Raw genomic sequence first — 16990 nt, forward strand, 5'->3', positions numbered from 1 at the left:
CACGTACCGTTAACAATAAAGATTAGCACTTAATTTAACTAAAATTAGCCAGAAATATGACATAAATATTAAACAAAACGAATAAACAAGTCACTTTATTGTGTTTTTCATTGAAAAACTTAGTCGATCGATGAAAAAATCGATGGTGAAAAGGTATACTTTTAATTTTTCTAAGAAATTAACAAATTAAAATTTGTAAATATAAATGGATTTTCGCTTTATTTGGAGCAAAATTAACTAAATAATGAAACTGAGGTATAGAAAATATATAAATATAAAAAATTCAGTACTGTATTTATCATGAAAACAATGACGTTTCCATTTGGAGTAGCGAAAAATTTCCATTTGAAGCAGGTTTTGAATTAAGCTTAATTTTCCCTAGTTCCTCTTATTTTATCGGGATTCTTTATAATTGAGCGCTTTTTGTGGAATTTATAATGATTTTAACGTCCAAACTTACACTGAGAAAAAAAGAGGGTGCGATTAACTTTTTTTCTTTAGAACTTTAACACTTTTTGGGTGTAAAAATATATCAACATTTTTTAGTGTTAATTTTAAACTTTTTTAAGGGTAAAATCAACATGAAAAGAGGGTAACTTTAACCCATAATACACCTAAAAAGGGTAATATTTACACCGATTTTGGATCAATACTGCAGGGTAAAATAAACATTTCCAGAATGTTATTTTAACTCTTTCGGATTTCTCTCAGTGTATCGATAATTTGGAGTCATTTTGCCCCATATGCCCGATTGAGAGAGAGAGTCTATTGTATTTTTAAAATTTACCATGAAAAAATCGTTTTTTTGCTTATCGATGAAATAATGTATTGCAATGTTTGTATTTCACTGTCTTGATAATAAATTATATTTAAATTAAACTGCATTTCCTAATCTCTTTACAAAACTATATTCTGCATTTTTCTAGGTTCTATTCTAGTTCTAAGTCAATTAATAATTTTGCAATTATTTTTTTTTCATTTTATTGTACATTTTGAAATATTATTAAAAATATTCAGTGTTATGTGTAATAGCTGAATTTCTTCAATGAAAAGAAAACCTCGTGGAAAGATGATTAACATCTTGATTCCAAGAAATAAAAGCTGATGAATCTTATCAAGAAAATTCAACTCTATTATAACGGCCATTTAATTTTCAAAAAATTGTTCGCCGCGCTCGCCGCTTCGCCTTTCTCCACCTTTAGTTTGCAATCCCAGCCACCAGAGGGTCTGTCAGTGAAGTAAATAAAAAAATGGCTGCTCGCCCTAAATCTCCTCGATCCCCAAAAACTCCCGATAAAGACGAGAGTATTTGGGATAAAATTGGTACTCTGGGCAGGAAAAAGAGGATCAAGGAAGGTACGAAACATCTGCATTGCTAAATTTGCCATTCATTTTAGAAAATCAGGGTATTTTTCATGTTGAAATTTCACTTCCATATATAGTCAATGATGTTTACTAAATGAGTTTTTATCCTTTTTATGCTAATATTGTTTGTTTTGCACAAGAATTTTGCTCTATTGGGAGTCAAGGGGGGCATTTGCGAGGAGATTGAGTGAAATTTGTGGGGGAGAAAGGCATTAGAAGAGCCTTCTGTGAGCCCCGCCTACGCGAGATTACTCATCTGATGGTATTTTTCTTTTATTTCCGTGCAGTTCAAGAGGTTCAGGAGGAAGGCAAGCATGCAATTGACTCTCCTGGAAACCCAAATGCCCCTATCATCCCAGCTGAAGACTACAATTTGAGTGACAATGAGCAGAGGGCCATGATTCAGCCTCAATCCTTGAATGATCCTTCTGTGAAGAAGTTACTGGAAGTCCTCATCAATTGGATCAACGACGAATTGGCTGAACAACGAATAATCGTGAAGAATATCGAGGAGGATCTCTACGATGGGCAAGTGCTGCAGAAGCTCTGGGAGAAGTTGACACATCGCAAATTGGATGTCCAGGAAGTGACTCAGTCGGAAGAAGGACAGAGGCAGAAGCTCAAAATTGTCCTCCAGGCAGTCAATCATGTAAGTTCCCTCTTTTTTTTCCTTCAGGGCATTTTGAGGATTTTCTGTGTTGATGCTCATGGTGTCTTTTGTTTCTGCAGACTCTGGGATTCCATCACAAAACGCCCAAATGGACAGTTGAGAGTGTCCATTCGAAGAATCTCGTGGCCATTCTGCATCTTCTGGTGGCCCTTGTGCGTCACTTTAGGGCTCCAGTTCGTCTTCCGGACAACGTTTACGTGACTGTGGTGATTGTTCAGAAGAATGGGACTCAGCTTAGCGCACAGTGAGTACTCAATATTTTACAATTTATTCCTCCTTCTTGGAGAATTATCCTACAATTTAAGAATACCCTTGGGAAAAACCCTTTTAGAACGAGAAGGTCAAATAAGGAACAAAAACTAATTTTTCTTAATTATTTTTCAATTTTTTTTTTTGTTTTTTGGTTTAACAATTTTAAAGGACATAAATATTTCACATTGATATAAATCACGATAAGGAATGACTTGAGATACTGGAACCATTTTCGAAATAATAAAAAAAATCGTGTTGAAAAAGGAGGGTGGGTCGCCAAAAACCAGAAGTCGATATCTCAAACCGTTTCGGTTCTAGATCTGCAAAACTGTAAATATCAAGAAAAACACAGTATATAAATTTAAAAAAAAAATTACTCCATGTTTATTCAAATGCAATTTTGCAAGATTTCCCATTTAAAAATCATTAGAAACGGTCAAATTGGCATCTGAGTGGCTTCAAAATGTTTTTATGGAAAAAAAAGAGGTGGGAAAGCGTCCCGGGCTTTGCGAAATGCTCGAACTCGTGACTTAGATGCCATCCTTTAAAAGTACTTTTGCATCATTTACCGTTTACCGGTTCTCAACCGATTTAAACCGATTCCTAAATCACTCAAAAGATCCTCCAAAATTGTTCAAAAGAATTGATTTTCAGATAAAGCGGCGTTATCGACTATGAACCGGTTCAGAACCGATTGTGTTGTGGACAGAACGCCATCTGACGGAAATTTTATGAATTAATATATTTTCTGGCGGCATTGTAATTTGGCCCCTTCGGTCATTTTGTCTTTTCGTTTTGTGACTTTAATAGCGAGACACGCGTGACGACGACGACTATAGAAATTTGGTAATTTTCTCGAGTAAGTCGTGAAAATGGTGTAAAGTCATATTATCTATTGAATCTAAGATGATACTTCTTTTCTTTGCGATAGGTTGATTAAATAGAGACAGTCGGATTTAATAGATATTAGGTGATATCCAGAACAAGATTGAAGTCTTTTTAGGTAAAGACAAAGACGATTTTATTTAGTAATTAGGACGACTTTTAATCAATTTAACTTATTAGCTCTACTAGATCAACTAGGGAATTGGCCGTGTCCCGCCGGCTGTAAGAGACGACAAATAAAGAGAAATTATAAAAAAAAATAGAGTCCACTCGATTTGACGACGACCACAACGGATTGAAACCGGTTCAGTTTTATAGGAAATTCCAAGACTTTTCCAACGAGCCCAAACATAACAATATTCTCCCGATAAATGCACTGATGAGAGCCTTTTTTAACATTTGACCTTGAAAAACCCTTATTAGGAATGATTTAACGGTATTGGGCGAAATGTCCGCCTGGGTAATTTCTAAAACATATCCAAAAAATGGAAAAAGAAATCTCACGACGAGATTTCGAGCAATCGCAAAAAACATGGTTTTGGAGGGGATGGCGAAGGGATCGGAGGGGGCAATGAGGGGCATTTTAACGATCCTTGAACCGTCATCTGAAAGTGCTCATCGAGACGAAACCAAAAACCCAAAATTTAGCTCAAAATGTTAATTAAAACCGGAGATAGAGGCCGGTCAATATTCGAACTTTGACCCCTTATAGCTCGGGTCAGGGGTTATGGATCGACTTAAGTATTTTTTTGTTTGATAGGTATAATCAGCGGCTACAACATACTAAAAATTTAGCCCGATGCCCAAAGGAATTTTTGAGTTATTTAACTTAGAAAATTGAAAAATCTTTTTTAATAATAGCGTCCCTAGCGGTGGTTTTATGAACTTGCGATGTTAGAAGGGGAAGTGGCATTTCACGAGAGCTTTCCAAAACGCCCTCACTTTTTAAATTCTGATAATTAGAACCGGAGTTATGGCCATTTTAGGAATTGTTTTTTGGACCCTTATTGCTCGGGTCAGGGGGGTCGGGGGACATTAAGTTTGGTATTGATCAAAAGTCCTACAGCCCAGATATAACATACTAAAATTTGAGCCCAATCGATGCCATAGGGGCTGAGCTATTGAGAAAACAAAAAAGGGGGTATTCAAAACACTGGTGAAACACTTCTCTGGACATTGGATTGAGGCAAAATCCTCATCGGATTGAGTTGGCCCCAATCCGATGTCCAGAGAAGTGTTGCATCAGCAAAATACCAAGTTACCCCGATGCATCCTCATTAGGAGTAGGGCAATAAATTAAGAGAGACAAATTTCAGAGACATTTCACGATTTTCACCACTGAAAGCTTTGGCAAATATATCTCTGTTTTCCTGTCCTGAAAGGATAACCACCTCTGACGCACCTGGAGGGAGTTTATCTCCTTGATTCTCAAGATACGTCTTACGTCAGTGCTATTTCAATTACTCTTCGATATTACAACAAAAACATTGGGATGAAATTTTGATCTGGAAGACTCATATTCTTTTGAGCTGTCCCAAAATTCAGGATTGGTTTGAGCAAAATCCTTTTGCACAACACTATTTTGGTTAATAAGGAATGTAAAAGTACATTTTACAAGAAGGGACACGACCTGCTAATAAGGATAAAATAGAGAACAAAATATTTTGTCGCATTTCAGAGATTTTTTGCAACCGCAGTGCTGCCAGACGTTTGCCAAGTGAGTTATTTGTGTCTCTATCTCTCTCTCACAGTTGAATTGCGCGCGATTTAGGAAGCTTGTCATTTGAAATGATATTTTCTTTAAATTTCTTCATATTTCCGCAAGATTCAAGTAAAAGGGTGTGTAGTGAAGAGTTACCCGTCTTCTGACACAGATATCAAGAAGACAATTTATTTTTATGTGAGTTTTTCTTTCTATTATATCTTTTTGGCGCAAATATATTTATTATGGCACCGAGAACGAACGGGATTAGTGTTACCAGGACAGCTATCTGCAATTTCCATTAGAATTATCAACACAAAATTTCCAATATTACACGACTTTTAACGAGCACAGGTTTGCTCCATAGCAAAAGAAAGCGGAGTAGGAATAAGAAGCGAAAAATTCCTCTGAATTTTCCAGTATTTTTCCGTGAAATATTCCTTACGAATTTTCCATAATAGATTCCAAGGAAAATCCCATGGAATTATACAGGATTTTTTTCTGTGGAATACATCTATCACTAAAAAATATTTGTGGAAGGTTGGGAAACAAATTATCCATGATATCACAACACCATTTTATTTGCTAGACTTTCGAGAAAACCCCATAGGAAAAGAAAGTGGAATAAGGAATCACAAGAGCAAAATTCTTCAGAATTTTCCAGTATTTTTCCTTGGTAAATTCTACAGAAATTCTCCATGGTATATTTCCAAGGAAATTCCCATGGATTTACAGTGGATATTTGTGTGGAATATTTCCCAGGAAATTTACTTACGTGGATTTAATGTGGATTTTTCCACCAAAGAAAATGGAGAACAAATGAAGCTGTCACGTGTAATATTAAAGAAACAGTAAATTTCTCGAGGATTGTGATATGTTTTTAAATCAGTGATAACTAATTTACACTTTAGATAAGAAAAACCTATCGTACAAAAAATAATTTTCCTAAAAAGATACATTCCATGAAATAAAAACACGTATATTTTAAGTCCGTATTGTGTTTAATGTTATCACTTCACTTCAATTAATAAATATTATAAGTAACACAGAAATCACTAAGATCTTTGTATAAAATTTGCGAGCAAAATAAATCCATCTATTTTGTAGCGCCACAAACATATCGCTCTTTGGAAATTACAAGGGGCCAACTCAATCTGAGCCATTTTTCAGGAGACAGCATGAAAGATTCAACTTTGTGTAAATAAGTATCTCAATTAAATGACTGAACAAAAACAATTTATTTCTTTTCCTTTTGTATGAGCACTAATATAAACATCGAAACTTTTATATTTTTACCTTTCAAAATATGTTTTTTAATGAGTTAGCTCCTTGTCGTTCTAAATGATGTGCAAATTTTGCCGAAATTAGAATGACAAGGGATCAACTTACTTGAGTTAGTCCCCTGTTTCACAAATTTTTGAACGATGAATATATTTTGTGCCCCTTTACTTCATACAAAATTATGCAAGTAATCAAAAAGATTAAAATTTTGAAAAACTTTTCTAATAATTTAATGACATATCATCTGAAAATTTATTAAAATGTCTTTCTAAGAATCTCAAAATCACGAAAAAGTGAGACGACCCCTTGTAATTTCCAAGGAGCGATATTTTAGCGGTAAAACGAAAAAGCAAAGTGTGGAATTTTCTTTGAAAACTGTACGAAGTATAGTGGAATTTTCCATGGAATTATTCCTTGGGTTTTCCCCAGAAAATAAGCAGGAATTTTCCTACAATAAAGGGGGCGTATTGCAGTAAAATCCATGGAAAATCCATAGGAAAACTTGTGGAATTTTCCATGGAATCTTCCAGGGGACCTTCCAGAAACGTCAGTGGAGGATGATTTTCAACTCAGAGAAAAAATCTATTCATTTTCCCATAGCTTTCGGCGTACTGCACGCCTTTCTCAGTCATCGCTGTATACAATTTAGATTCTGAATTACGTTATTAAAATATGGAAAAAGAATACCAAAATGAATAGGGGGTGTTCTTTTGGTGTTCTTTTATTATATTTGAATAACGTAATTCAGAGATCTAAATTGTATTCAGTGATCAGTGAGGAAGGCGTGCAGTACGCCGAAAGCTATGGGAAACTGAGAAGATTTTTTCTCTGAGTTGAAAATCATCCTCTACTGACGCTTCCGTAAGGAACACTCGTGTCCTGCCTTCATATTATCATCACGTCAGTTTAACAACTTCTTTAAGTTTCACATTAGCTTTCCCATACAAATCTTCCATGAACTTCTAGAAAATGGCGCTTGATTTCCATTGGATGTTGTTCGAATTTCCCATGAAATGCACAATTTCCAGGCATTCTTCTAGGAAAGATGCCATGGGAGACTTTTCGGAAATTTAGCATAAAATTCCATGAGAATGAGCGAAATTTGACGCTAAATTTCCAATGGAATTTCCGCGCCCGTTTGCTATGAGGAAATAGTGGAAAAAAACATGGAAAACCCTATGAAAAGATATTGGAATTTTCCATACGATTTCTCCAGCTTATTCCGCAGACGATTCACGTTTGATTTTCCATATAAATGTTCCGCGGAATTTAACGCTGTAATTCCAGTGTATAGTACTTGAAATTCTATGGAGAACTATGATTCCAATGGAATTTCCGGCTCCAAATCCCATGGAAAACTTAGTGGAATTTTTGCGTCAAATTCCGTGGATTTTTGCAATTTTGACGTTAGTTTTCCACTGGAATTTCCGCGGAATTTTGCTATTGGGTAGCCACTTTTTTGGTAGGAAATTTTGGTAGGATTATAGTAAGTGAGATATTGTTAAGAATTTCACCTAATAGGGGACAGTGGGGCACCTTAGGAAATGGGATTTTTCTCCTGTGTTTAAGTGGAACTGTGCCATATCAAAATGTCATTTAGCTTCTCAATCTGTTTGTGCAGCTAAATTATATCACGATAAGGCTCATTTTAATTTAAAAATAGATGAAAAATTCCAATTTCAAAGGTGCCCCACTTCCCCCTAAGGTTTTCTAATTTATATTACATAAAATTTTGCCTTCTTTGAACTAAGAAATACTTTTTTTGTAATTTTATGAAAGAATCCTATATTAATATGGAATAATCCTAGTATAAGTTCTTAAAAGTTCTAAGAAAATTACGGGTAAAGTTTTAAAATTGTCGCACTTTTTACATAAATTTTATTACAAAAATTTATTATTTGTGTATAACATGAAAAGTTCTCGTATTTATAATATATTTACGAATGGAGTTCTCGGCATTAATTGCATTGATTAGTTCCAAAGTGCAAAATGTAATTTCCTCATTAATCAGATATCGATGGTTTTATATCGCAAATGGCCAGATGTAGAAATTAAATGTGTATTTATCTGATCAATAATCTAAATAGTTATTTGGTTTTAATGGGTTTTGAGTATGATTTCGTGATTAACTCTTAACATATGGTATACACATTTTTTTTTGTAATCTCAAAACTCATAAAATGATTGTTCCTTTTTTTCACCAATTCTTCTATTGATGCAAATGAAATAGCTAATTGTTGTTGATTATTTGGTTCACTAAAACCTACCTCAAATGAACAACAAACTGAAATGAATAGCAGGGTAATTGCTTTTTAGATTAGGTAAATACGAACATACAGTTGGTCAATGTATATATCATCATTGCAGCACTTCAAATGCTTCAGCATTAATGACAAAACGAGAATTGAGAATATAATACTATTATTGAATTTTATTATTCATGTTTTTTTTTCAGACATTTTTCAAAATAAAATTGGCAAAATAGGTATAATTATTTGAAACATTATTGTCAATGAAAGGTTTATTTAGTTCATGGTTTGATAAAACTTCAGATTTACGAACTCGGAACTATACCGTATAATTCGTAAAGCTCTTTGTCGAAATCATAAGGAAAAGCCTTTTAAAAATTATTTAGTCAGACATTTCGTTCATATCCGAAAATTCCGTTGAATGATTTCGAAGATTGAATAATCAGTTTTTACGGTCAAAGGCTAAAAAGGCTCTAGAATGCGTATTTCTCAGCCGATTTGACCAAGTTTAGCCTTGATAGAAAGGTCTTGGAAATTTCTGTCTGAAAATCTGGAAGCTTTCATGATGAACTTCTAATTGCCTGGGGTTCAAATGGAAATTGAGTATTCAGCTGAATATTATAAACGTTCAGAATATCTCGCATTTTGTTTTTTTTTGTGTTTAGACAAGAGTAAATAAATATATTTTAATGCTTTTTGAGATATTCTTTGCTTAAGTCCTAAATATTCAAGACTAAAGGCAGTGGAAATATGATTAATACAAAATTTGAAACTTTGAACCTTTGTATTTAGGTAATTGTTTAACGTAGATCGGAACAGAGATAGGTTTTGAAAAGGTCTTGCCATCAACTAAAACATACTAAAATTTCAGTTCAATCGGACGAGTTTTATGTTTTGTCACTTTCAAGATGGCGGACAGAAATATCAAATCAAGATTACGACCACGTCATCTTGTAGATTAAAAAGTTTAAAAGTACATAATAAAATGGGAAAAAATAAATGAGCAGTAAAAAGTTAAAAGTAGTCAGTAAAAAATCGAATTTGATCAGCAAATAATTGGAAATGATTAATAAAAATATTCAGTTTTGTCAGTAAAAAGTGAAATTTGATCAGTAAAGATTTCAAATCGATCTATAGAAATATTCCAGTTGATCAGTAAAAAATTAAAAATAAGCAGTAGAAATATTCGAGTTGATCACCAAGAAATAAGCAGTAAAACATTAAAAATTAGCAGCAAAATTTTTGCTGATCATTTTTTAATATTTCACTGATCAACTCGAATATTTCTATTGCTCATTTTTATTTTTTTACTGACCACTTTTTATTTTTTACTGATCACCTTTTACTTTTTACTGATCATGTTTTATCTTTTTCTGATTTACTTTTCATTTTTTTGCGGATCGTGTTTCACTTTTCACTGACCGCTTTTCACTTTATTGAGCGAAAACTAATTGAAATCAAAATGATAAATATTAAGTAAATAAATAAATAGATTAGCTTGAAACAAAACCAAAGAATTTTCAAACAAATTTAATTTTAGGGTAAATGTCCTAATTCAAAACCATTTCCAGACGCTTTAACTTTGACAGAAGATTCAGCACATTAAGTTCATATTTTTTCTGAAGAGAATTACATAAATTTGCTTGATTCTTCTAGAATGTTACTGTTTAGTGAAAATTCTTTAGATATAATTTGAAAACTTCTTAAATACAAGAAAAATACGCGAGTGTAAAATGCTTCTATTGAAAATAAATTAATGCAAATGGAGACAAGGAAAGTTTCTAATTGGAGACAAAGAGTGTAAGTGAAACCGCGACGAAAGGCTTCCAAAACCTTGTTGAGTTCCTCTTGAGTGCAGGATTTGTTCTTATTCCTGGTCTTTTCTCCTTTTCCATCTAAAACAATAAAAAAATCTCTCCAAAAAATCTTATTCCGGGGTTTCCTATTGAAGCGTTTGCAGACATTTCAAAAAAATCCTTTTTGTTCACAAAAAAGGTAATTATTTCAATTGAAAACTTCACGTACCGTTAACAATAAAGATTAACACTTAATTTAACTAAAATTAGCCAGAAATATGACATAAATTTTAAACAAAACGAATAAACAACAGTAATTTTATTGTGTTTTTCATTGGAAAACATGGTCGATCTATTAAAAATTCAATTGTGAAAAGGTACACTTTTAATTTTTCTGAGAAATTAACAAATTAAAATTTGTAAATATAAATGGATTTTCTCTTTATTTGGAGCAAAATTAACTAAATAATAAAATTGTGGTATAGAAAATATATAAATATAGCAATTTAGTACTGTATTTATCATGAAAACAATGATGTTTCCATTTGGATTAGCAAAAAATTTCCATTTGGAGCAAGTTTTGAATTAGCTTATTTTACCTTATTGAAATTTACTAGGAAATAAACTCTAAGGACTTTGAGAAACCGTTTGAAAGAGTAGGGTATTATTTAAAATTCTGTACAAACTAATTTAGAAGCGCGAATCAGACTTTGACAATTTAGTATTTTAAGTGTTTTATTTAGTGTTTTAAAAATTGTTTAATTGTTTTTTTTTATCAAGTTTTAAGAGAATTAGCCGAATTCTAATTTACTTTGTCCGGAATTCCGCGCTGTCCGGAATTTTATATTTTCAAAACAAAATAATTATATTAAAATTTATTAAACAGTTTTTAATTTTTAGAGATAATGAGACTGACTTCATTTCAACTCTAACTTAAGAAAAGAATGAATAAATATTTAAAACGAAGCTCTTTAATTTATTAGCATAAAATATTATGTTTGTCATTGAAATTTTGAATGAGAAACACACACTTTTATGTTGACCTTCAAATGTTGTGCGTAGTGATAATGCTTATTTTGATGTGTCATTGGATCAGTTTATGATGATCAAATCTGTAACTATTATCGGGTAATTAATGATAACTCAGTGTTGATATAAAAAAATCCTCTGATAGAGTAAACTTTGTGACGATGATTGCGTCATATACGGGGGCCACATAAGAATAATTTTCTTTCATTTTTCAAAGTATTTCAAAGCACTTAATAAAATTATTACTTCGTATAGTAATTGTCTAATGAATGTAGAGATCTGTAAAACAGAGAATCCCATTAATTTTGCGAGCTAAAAGTTGAAATCAAGATCCTCAGTAATTAATCTGTAAAGTCCAAAGACAGACATTTTATATGCAACTATTATCTTAATGTTTTGTTGATATTGCTTTAGAAAAATAAATATGATGTAATTTGCATCACGTGCATTACGGTTGATAATTTACAGTTCTGTTTTTTAACTGAATTTCTTTATTTTCAATTTATCTTGCCAAGATCATCACCCCTTTACTTGTTTTCTTTGAGGATAAATTAAGATAATATTTGTTTTATTTAAGAAATAAAAGAAATTAAACATTTTATTCATACAAAGACTACAATACCTTCGTGAAATGTTTGAAGATCTGAGAAAATTTGTTGAATTTTATGATATTTTCTTTATTCTCTTGCAAAGATTTGTATCCATTTTATGCATTTCTTTGTTTGAAAAATATAAAAGTTGGTAAGAGAGCAATGCTCTTGCTTGTTTTTTTTTTACATTTGTATCCTTTGTAGCTCAGATTTTTTGCTTATGTGTTAAATTTTTAAAATGAAGTAAACATTCCTATTAGTATATTATAATTTTTTACTTGAATAGTTGCCACAAATTGAAAATTCTCCGCAACAAGAGGGCCAATAGAGAAAATTTGCTGTCAAATGTATTTAACAAGAAAACACATTTCAAAACACTTATTTACATTTAACATTGTTTTAGTTATTTTTGTCATCTTATTTATGAACAAAACCCTTGGGATTTTTTATTAACAAAGAAAAAGCAAACAAATGAGCACAAAAAAAATTGAAAAAGACGTCTTTAATTATAGATGAATTTTTGTGGAGGATCGATATAAAATCAAAATTGATATCCCAAATTGTACAGTCGATAGCAATTATCATAGTTCTAATTTCTAATTTACTTCTCAATTTTATAATTCTAAAATTTCACTAATTAGTAAAATTTCATTCCTGAAATCTCAGCTCAATCTACCGAATTTTGACAGTTATTTGGGTTATTTGACAGTTATTCAAAATGGCGGACAGAAATGTCAAACCAAAATGACGACCAAGCCATATTGTAGGTCTCGGGAATTTTATCTTAAGACCCTATACAACTGGATGATTTTTATTCAAGCACTTTGCTAATATTGGTTTACAAAGTATTTTATCAAAAAAAAACAAAATCGAAATGGATTATTCTAGCCAGATGAATTTAGAATAGATTTAGATCATTTACTACTCTGGAACAGCTTTTGGAATTAGACCTTCATATAACTTTTTTACAGAACCGTTTTTTTGGCAAAATCGTCAAAATACTATTATTTGTATTTTATTAACTATTACTGAAACCACAAGTATCTTTTTGAGGATCATTGTACGTTTCTTGGTACTTGATATATCCCTATATACTTTGACAAGGTAGATCGGATCGGCAAAGATCATCAATAAGTGCTAGAATTTAAGAAAGTCTTACGGACAGCAGATTGTGAAGTCACTCGCAACGACAGTAATAGAATTGACTTTCGGACAAAAATTAGTTATCGGTTTACAACCGATTCGAAAGGATTTATAAACCACTTAAAACGTAACCTAAAAGACCTTAAGGTGTCTACACATTTAGCACAATTTTCGTCAAAAATTGCTTTTTTGAAGGAAATTGGCTGCAGTGCTGTAGGCAGAAACGTCAAAATTCCGTCAAAAATGCAATTTTTGACAAAAATTGCTCCCAATGTGTAGAGGCCTTTAGGCGTAATTGTAATTGAGGTTTTGATAAAAATTAGTTATCGGTTATGAACCGGTACATTAACGGTTCCGAACCCATTGGAATCGGTTCAATTTTATCGGAAATCCCAAGACTTTTCCAAAGAGCTCAAATGTGACCCCATTAGCTTAATAAATGCGTTCGAGACTTCAAAAAAAAAAACCGTTATTAGGAATAACGACGGTATCCGGGGGGTGGAATTATATACAGTAAAGCCTCTGTGAAATTCGAGTAGTAAAAAACAGCGAAATAAATTCAAAATAAATACGAGAGCCAAATAGATTCAGGTTGATCCCTGAAAATATTTAACCTGTAAAATTTACGTAACATTTTTAATGCTTCTGTTTATAAATTGCATCATTAAATTTCAACGTCTTATATAGGATAATGAAGTATCAATGGGGTACACGTTTATGTCGATAAGGATATCTTATCAATATGGATCTATTCTGTATCTCCTCATTTTAGAGCTCAAATGCAAATAAACAAATTCTCTAAATATACATACATTCTCTCTATTTTCCATTTTTTGTAAGAGTTCTTGTCAGTTTATCTTTTTGTGACACTGAAATAAAAATAGCGTTTGACTTTCTCAAAAACGATTGGAGAAATCAAGATTAAATTTTAATCAGATTTGCAATTAATTCCTTACTGGTATCATTAAAGCCTCTCACTGTTTGTTTTCTTTTAAATTAATGCATTTTCGAGCTTGCTAATCTCAAGAAAAGAAGAAACATCAGAAATATAAAAAAAGCGAGACTAGAAAATCGCTAAATATAATATAATTCTTACTTTTATCGTCGATGCTTCTTCCTTGCTCCTGGAGTTTTTGGGCAGAGGCCGTACATTGTAGTTAGTACGTTATATCACCGTGTAAATGACTTTTTCTAGATATTCAGATCATTGCACCGGGCGGGACTCGAACTCACAACTTTGAGACTTGAGTCAGAAATCTCATACGCCCAAGATCTTAGTCTTACCTAATGCACCACTCAATATTTCAATGTAATACTACTGTTCGAACTCAAAGAGCAGTTTTATAATTAATTTGTTTTTACAACTTGTGACATGGCTAGAAACCAAATGGTAAGAGATATCGACTTCCAATCTTCGAAGACCCCGCCATAATTAATATTATCTAGGACAGTCTTTTTTCCTCCTCCCTGACCGCCCCCTTCCTTCTCATCCAAAACCATGTTTTGGTCCGTAGATTTTTTTCATTTTTGAATATGTTTTAGAGGTAATTAAGGCGAATATTCAGCCTTTGACACCGATGTTCGAAAAACATTTCGATAACGAATTTTCTAAGGTCAAAGTTAAACCACTTTAGTGTGCCTATTTTTCAATCAATTTTCTTCAATTTAGATTTTTTTTTGTGAAATATCTTGAAATTTCCTAATCGGTAATGCATCTCTAAAGTCCCGCGACCCCATAGGGATAAGCGGTTGAAAATGTTGATGATGATGATGATGATGATCTTTGAAGTAGCCGTTTATACCTTTCTCGGATATATTTGTCCATGCTGTTTACTCATAAGAAATTTTTTATTTCGGAATGTCTTTTTTTTAATTATAAATAAATTTAATGCCTTGAGTAAGTTTAATGGAAGAACAGTTTTGTCAAATTGGGAAAATTAGTCCACCATGTAATTTTTAATTTGAATCGAATTAATACATTTTAAGTATTTTTTTATATTCATACATAATTCTTAAATAAATCTAGAGCCTATTTAGCCTACTGTCGTAGTTATTAATAGAAAATTTTCTAATAAAAATAATATTTCACAGAAGATAAATATACTCGAAATATCAAGATTTCTACTTTACTCGCTTTTTTTGTGAGATTAATAGAGTAAATTTTCTCAAATTCGAGAATTTGCGACCGAAATGTCACTAGAATCAAAGAGAAATCATGGTGTGAAACTGTTTGAAATGCAAGGTTTTTTTTGTTCATTTAAATACTCTTATTAAATTTACATACTCATAGTAAATTCTATGGGTATCTCAGTCAGTGGCGCAATAGCCAAGATAATTATAATCAAATTTGAAAAATGTCAACAATTGGTTTTCAACTTTAAATGCCGCCCGGATTAAAAAGTAGCCTGATCCTAAAAGAACCGATTTAGCGAAAGTATTAATCTTAATACTTTTTCTGAGCTTTCCAAACTGCGAGAATGCCAAGAAATATAGCAAGTGACAAACGTCTGACGGCGCTGCGGTTGCAAAAAATCACTGAAATGTGACAAAATATTTTCTTCTCTATTTTATCCTTATTAGCAGGTCGTGTCCTTTCTTGTAATATGTACTTTTGCATTCCTTATTAACCAAAATAGTGTTGTGCAAAAGGGTTTTTCTCAAATCTCTCCTGAATTTTGGGACAGCTCAAAAGAATATGAGTCTTCCAGCTCAAAATTTCATCCCAATGTTTTTGTTGTAATATCGACAATTATTCACAATTAACCCAAATAACGTATTCAAATAAATTATTAAAAGGATTTTCTTGTGAAAATGACCTAACTCTACGTGAATTTTCGCGGCATTTCGAAGAATCCCAATTGGCACCACCAAATTCACCTCGGCTTTTATTTTAGCTCAGGCCTGTTTTAGATTATTCAAAATATCTTTTAGTTGATTTTACTATTTTACGCAGATTCAAGGCCTAAATTTAATAACAGAAATCAAGAAATATTGTTTAATAATGAAACTATCCATTGATGAAAAATTCAAAAAGGTATTTTAGTTTTTAAATAAAAAGCTCGCACTTCTACTTCGTGACTTCCATTCATTTCCAATTAATTGAACAGTACTTCATTTTCCTTCTAAATGGATTCAATATTAAACTAACTTCTTTATAATATTGCAATATAAGAAGGAACCATGTCGTAGAGCTTTTTTTATGCTCTTGAGAAAAAAAGTCGTGTCTTTATATTTTTTGGCAAGTGTTGAAGATGCAATGTTGAGTGAGTTCCTTTCTCACATTTTGCAGAAAGTATCAGGAACAGTTGACGGCTCAGTATGATGATGTTGGTATGAGATGCGAACCGGACGCCTTCGACACTCTTTTTGATCATGTTCCCGATAAGTTGGCCGTAGTTAAGAGGGTGAGAATAGAGAGAGAGAGAGAGAGTGTTAAATTTCAGTTATAAGGAAGGGAAATTGAGAAGTTATTTTTTTTGCTTGGTAAATTCTTTTTTTTAGTCACTGGTGACTTTTGTGAACAAGCATCTGAACAAGTTGAACTTTGAGGTGTCAGACCTGAGTACAGACTTCAAGGATGGGGTGTATTTGTGCCTGTTGATGGGTGTTTTGGGGGGTTTCTTTGTGCCTCTCTATGATTTTCACTTGACTCCAAAGGACACCGACCAGATGGTCCACAATGTGGCTTTTGCCTTTGAACTGATGCAAGATGTGGGACTTCCAAAGCCCAAAGCACGTCCAGAGGATATTGTCAACATGGACCTCAAGTCCACCCTCAGGGTACTCTACAATCTCTTCACTCAGTACCGCAACATCTCCTAAAAGAATCAATGCCATCCCCGAGGCCAAAAAAAGTATTCTAACAGTCACTAAAAAAAATCAACGTCCAACCCACGAACACGGGTTGCAATTCTAATGTGCCTGCTCTCGATGCAAGAAAAACAAATTGTAATTTTTTTTTGTGCTTTTACATCTAATATATTAACGATGGTAACAAATTTTCGACAAAGTGTGAAAAATTGCGATTT

The 16990-nt window shown here is 32.5% G+C and overlaps 1 protein-coding gene across 1 annotated transcript; it reads left to right on the plus strand.

Moving 5' to 3' along the window:
* The first annotated feature begins 1218 nt into the window (after positions 1–1218).
* LOC129806497 (beta-parvin) lies at positions 1219–16981 on the plus strand. The gene is made up of 5 exons (XM_055855139.1): positions 1219–1356; positions 1653–2014; positions 2095–2279; positions 16252–16366; positions 16464–16981. Exons 1-5 carry the CDS (start codon positions 1251–1253, stop codon positions 16782–16784), a joined length of 1089 nt encoding a protein of 362 aa, XP_055711114.1. The 5' UTR covers positions 1219–1250; the 3' UTR covers positions 16785–16981.
* Positions 16982–16990: the final 9 nt, after the last annotated feature.

This window comes from Phlebotomus papatasi, chromosome 3 (assembly GCF_024763615.1).
Source record: "Phlebotomus papatasi isolate M1 chromosome 3, Ppap_2.1, whole genome shotgun sequence".
Lineage (NCBI taxonomy): Eukaryota > Metazoa > Arthropoda > Insecta > Diptera > Psychodidae > Phlebotomus > Phlebotomus papatasi.

Bases quoted from the DNA above. Each gene is read 5' to 3' on its own strand.
- LOC129806497 (XM_055855139.1), top strand. From the start codon at position 1,251: ATGGCTGCTCGCCCTAAATCTCCTCGATCCCCAAAAACTCCCGATAAA. The intron at 1,357-1,652 runs GTACGAAACATC...ATTTCCGTGCAG, and splicing joins GAAAAAGAGGATCAAGGAAG to TTCAAGAGGTTCAGGAGGAA. The intron at 16,367-16,463 runs GTGAGAATAGAG...TCTTTTTTTTAG, and splicing joins AGTTGGCCGTAGTTAAGAGG to TCACTGGTGACTTTTGTGAA.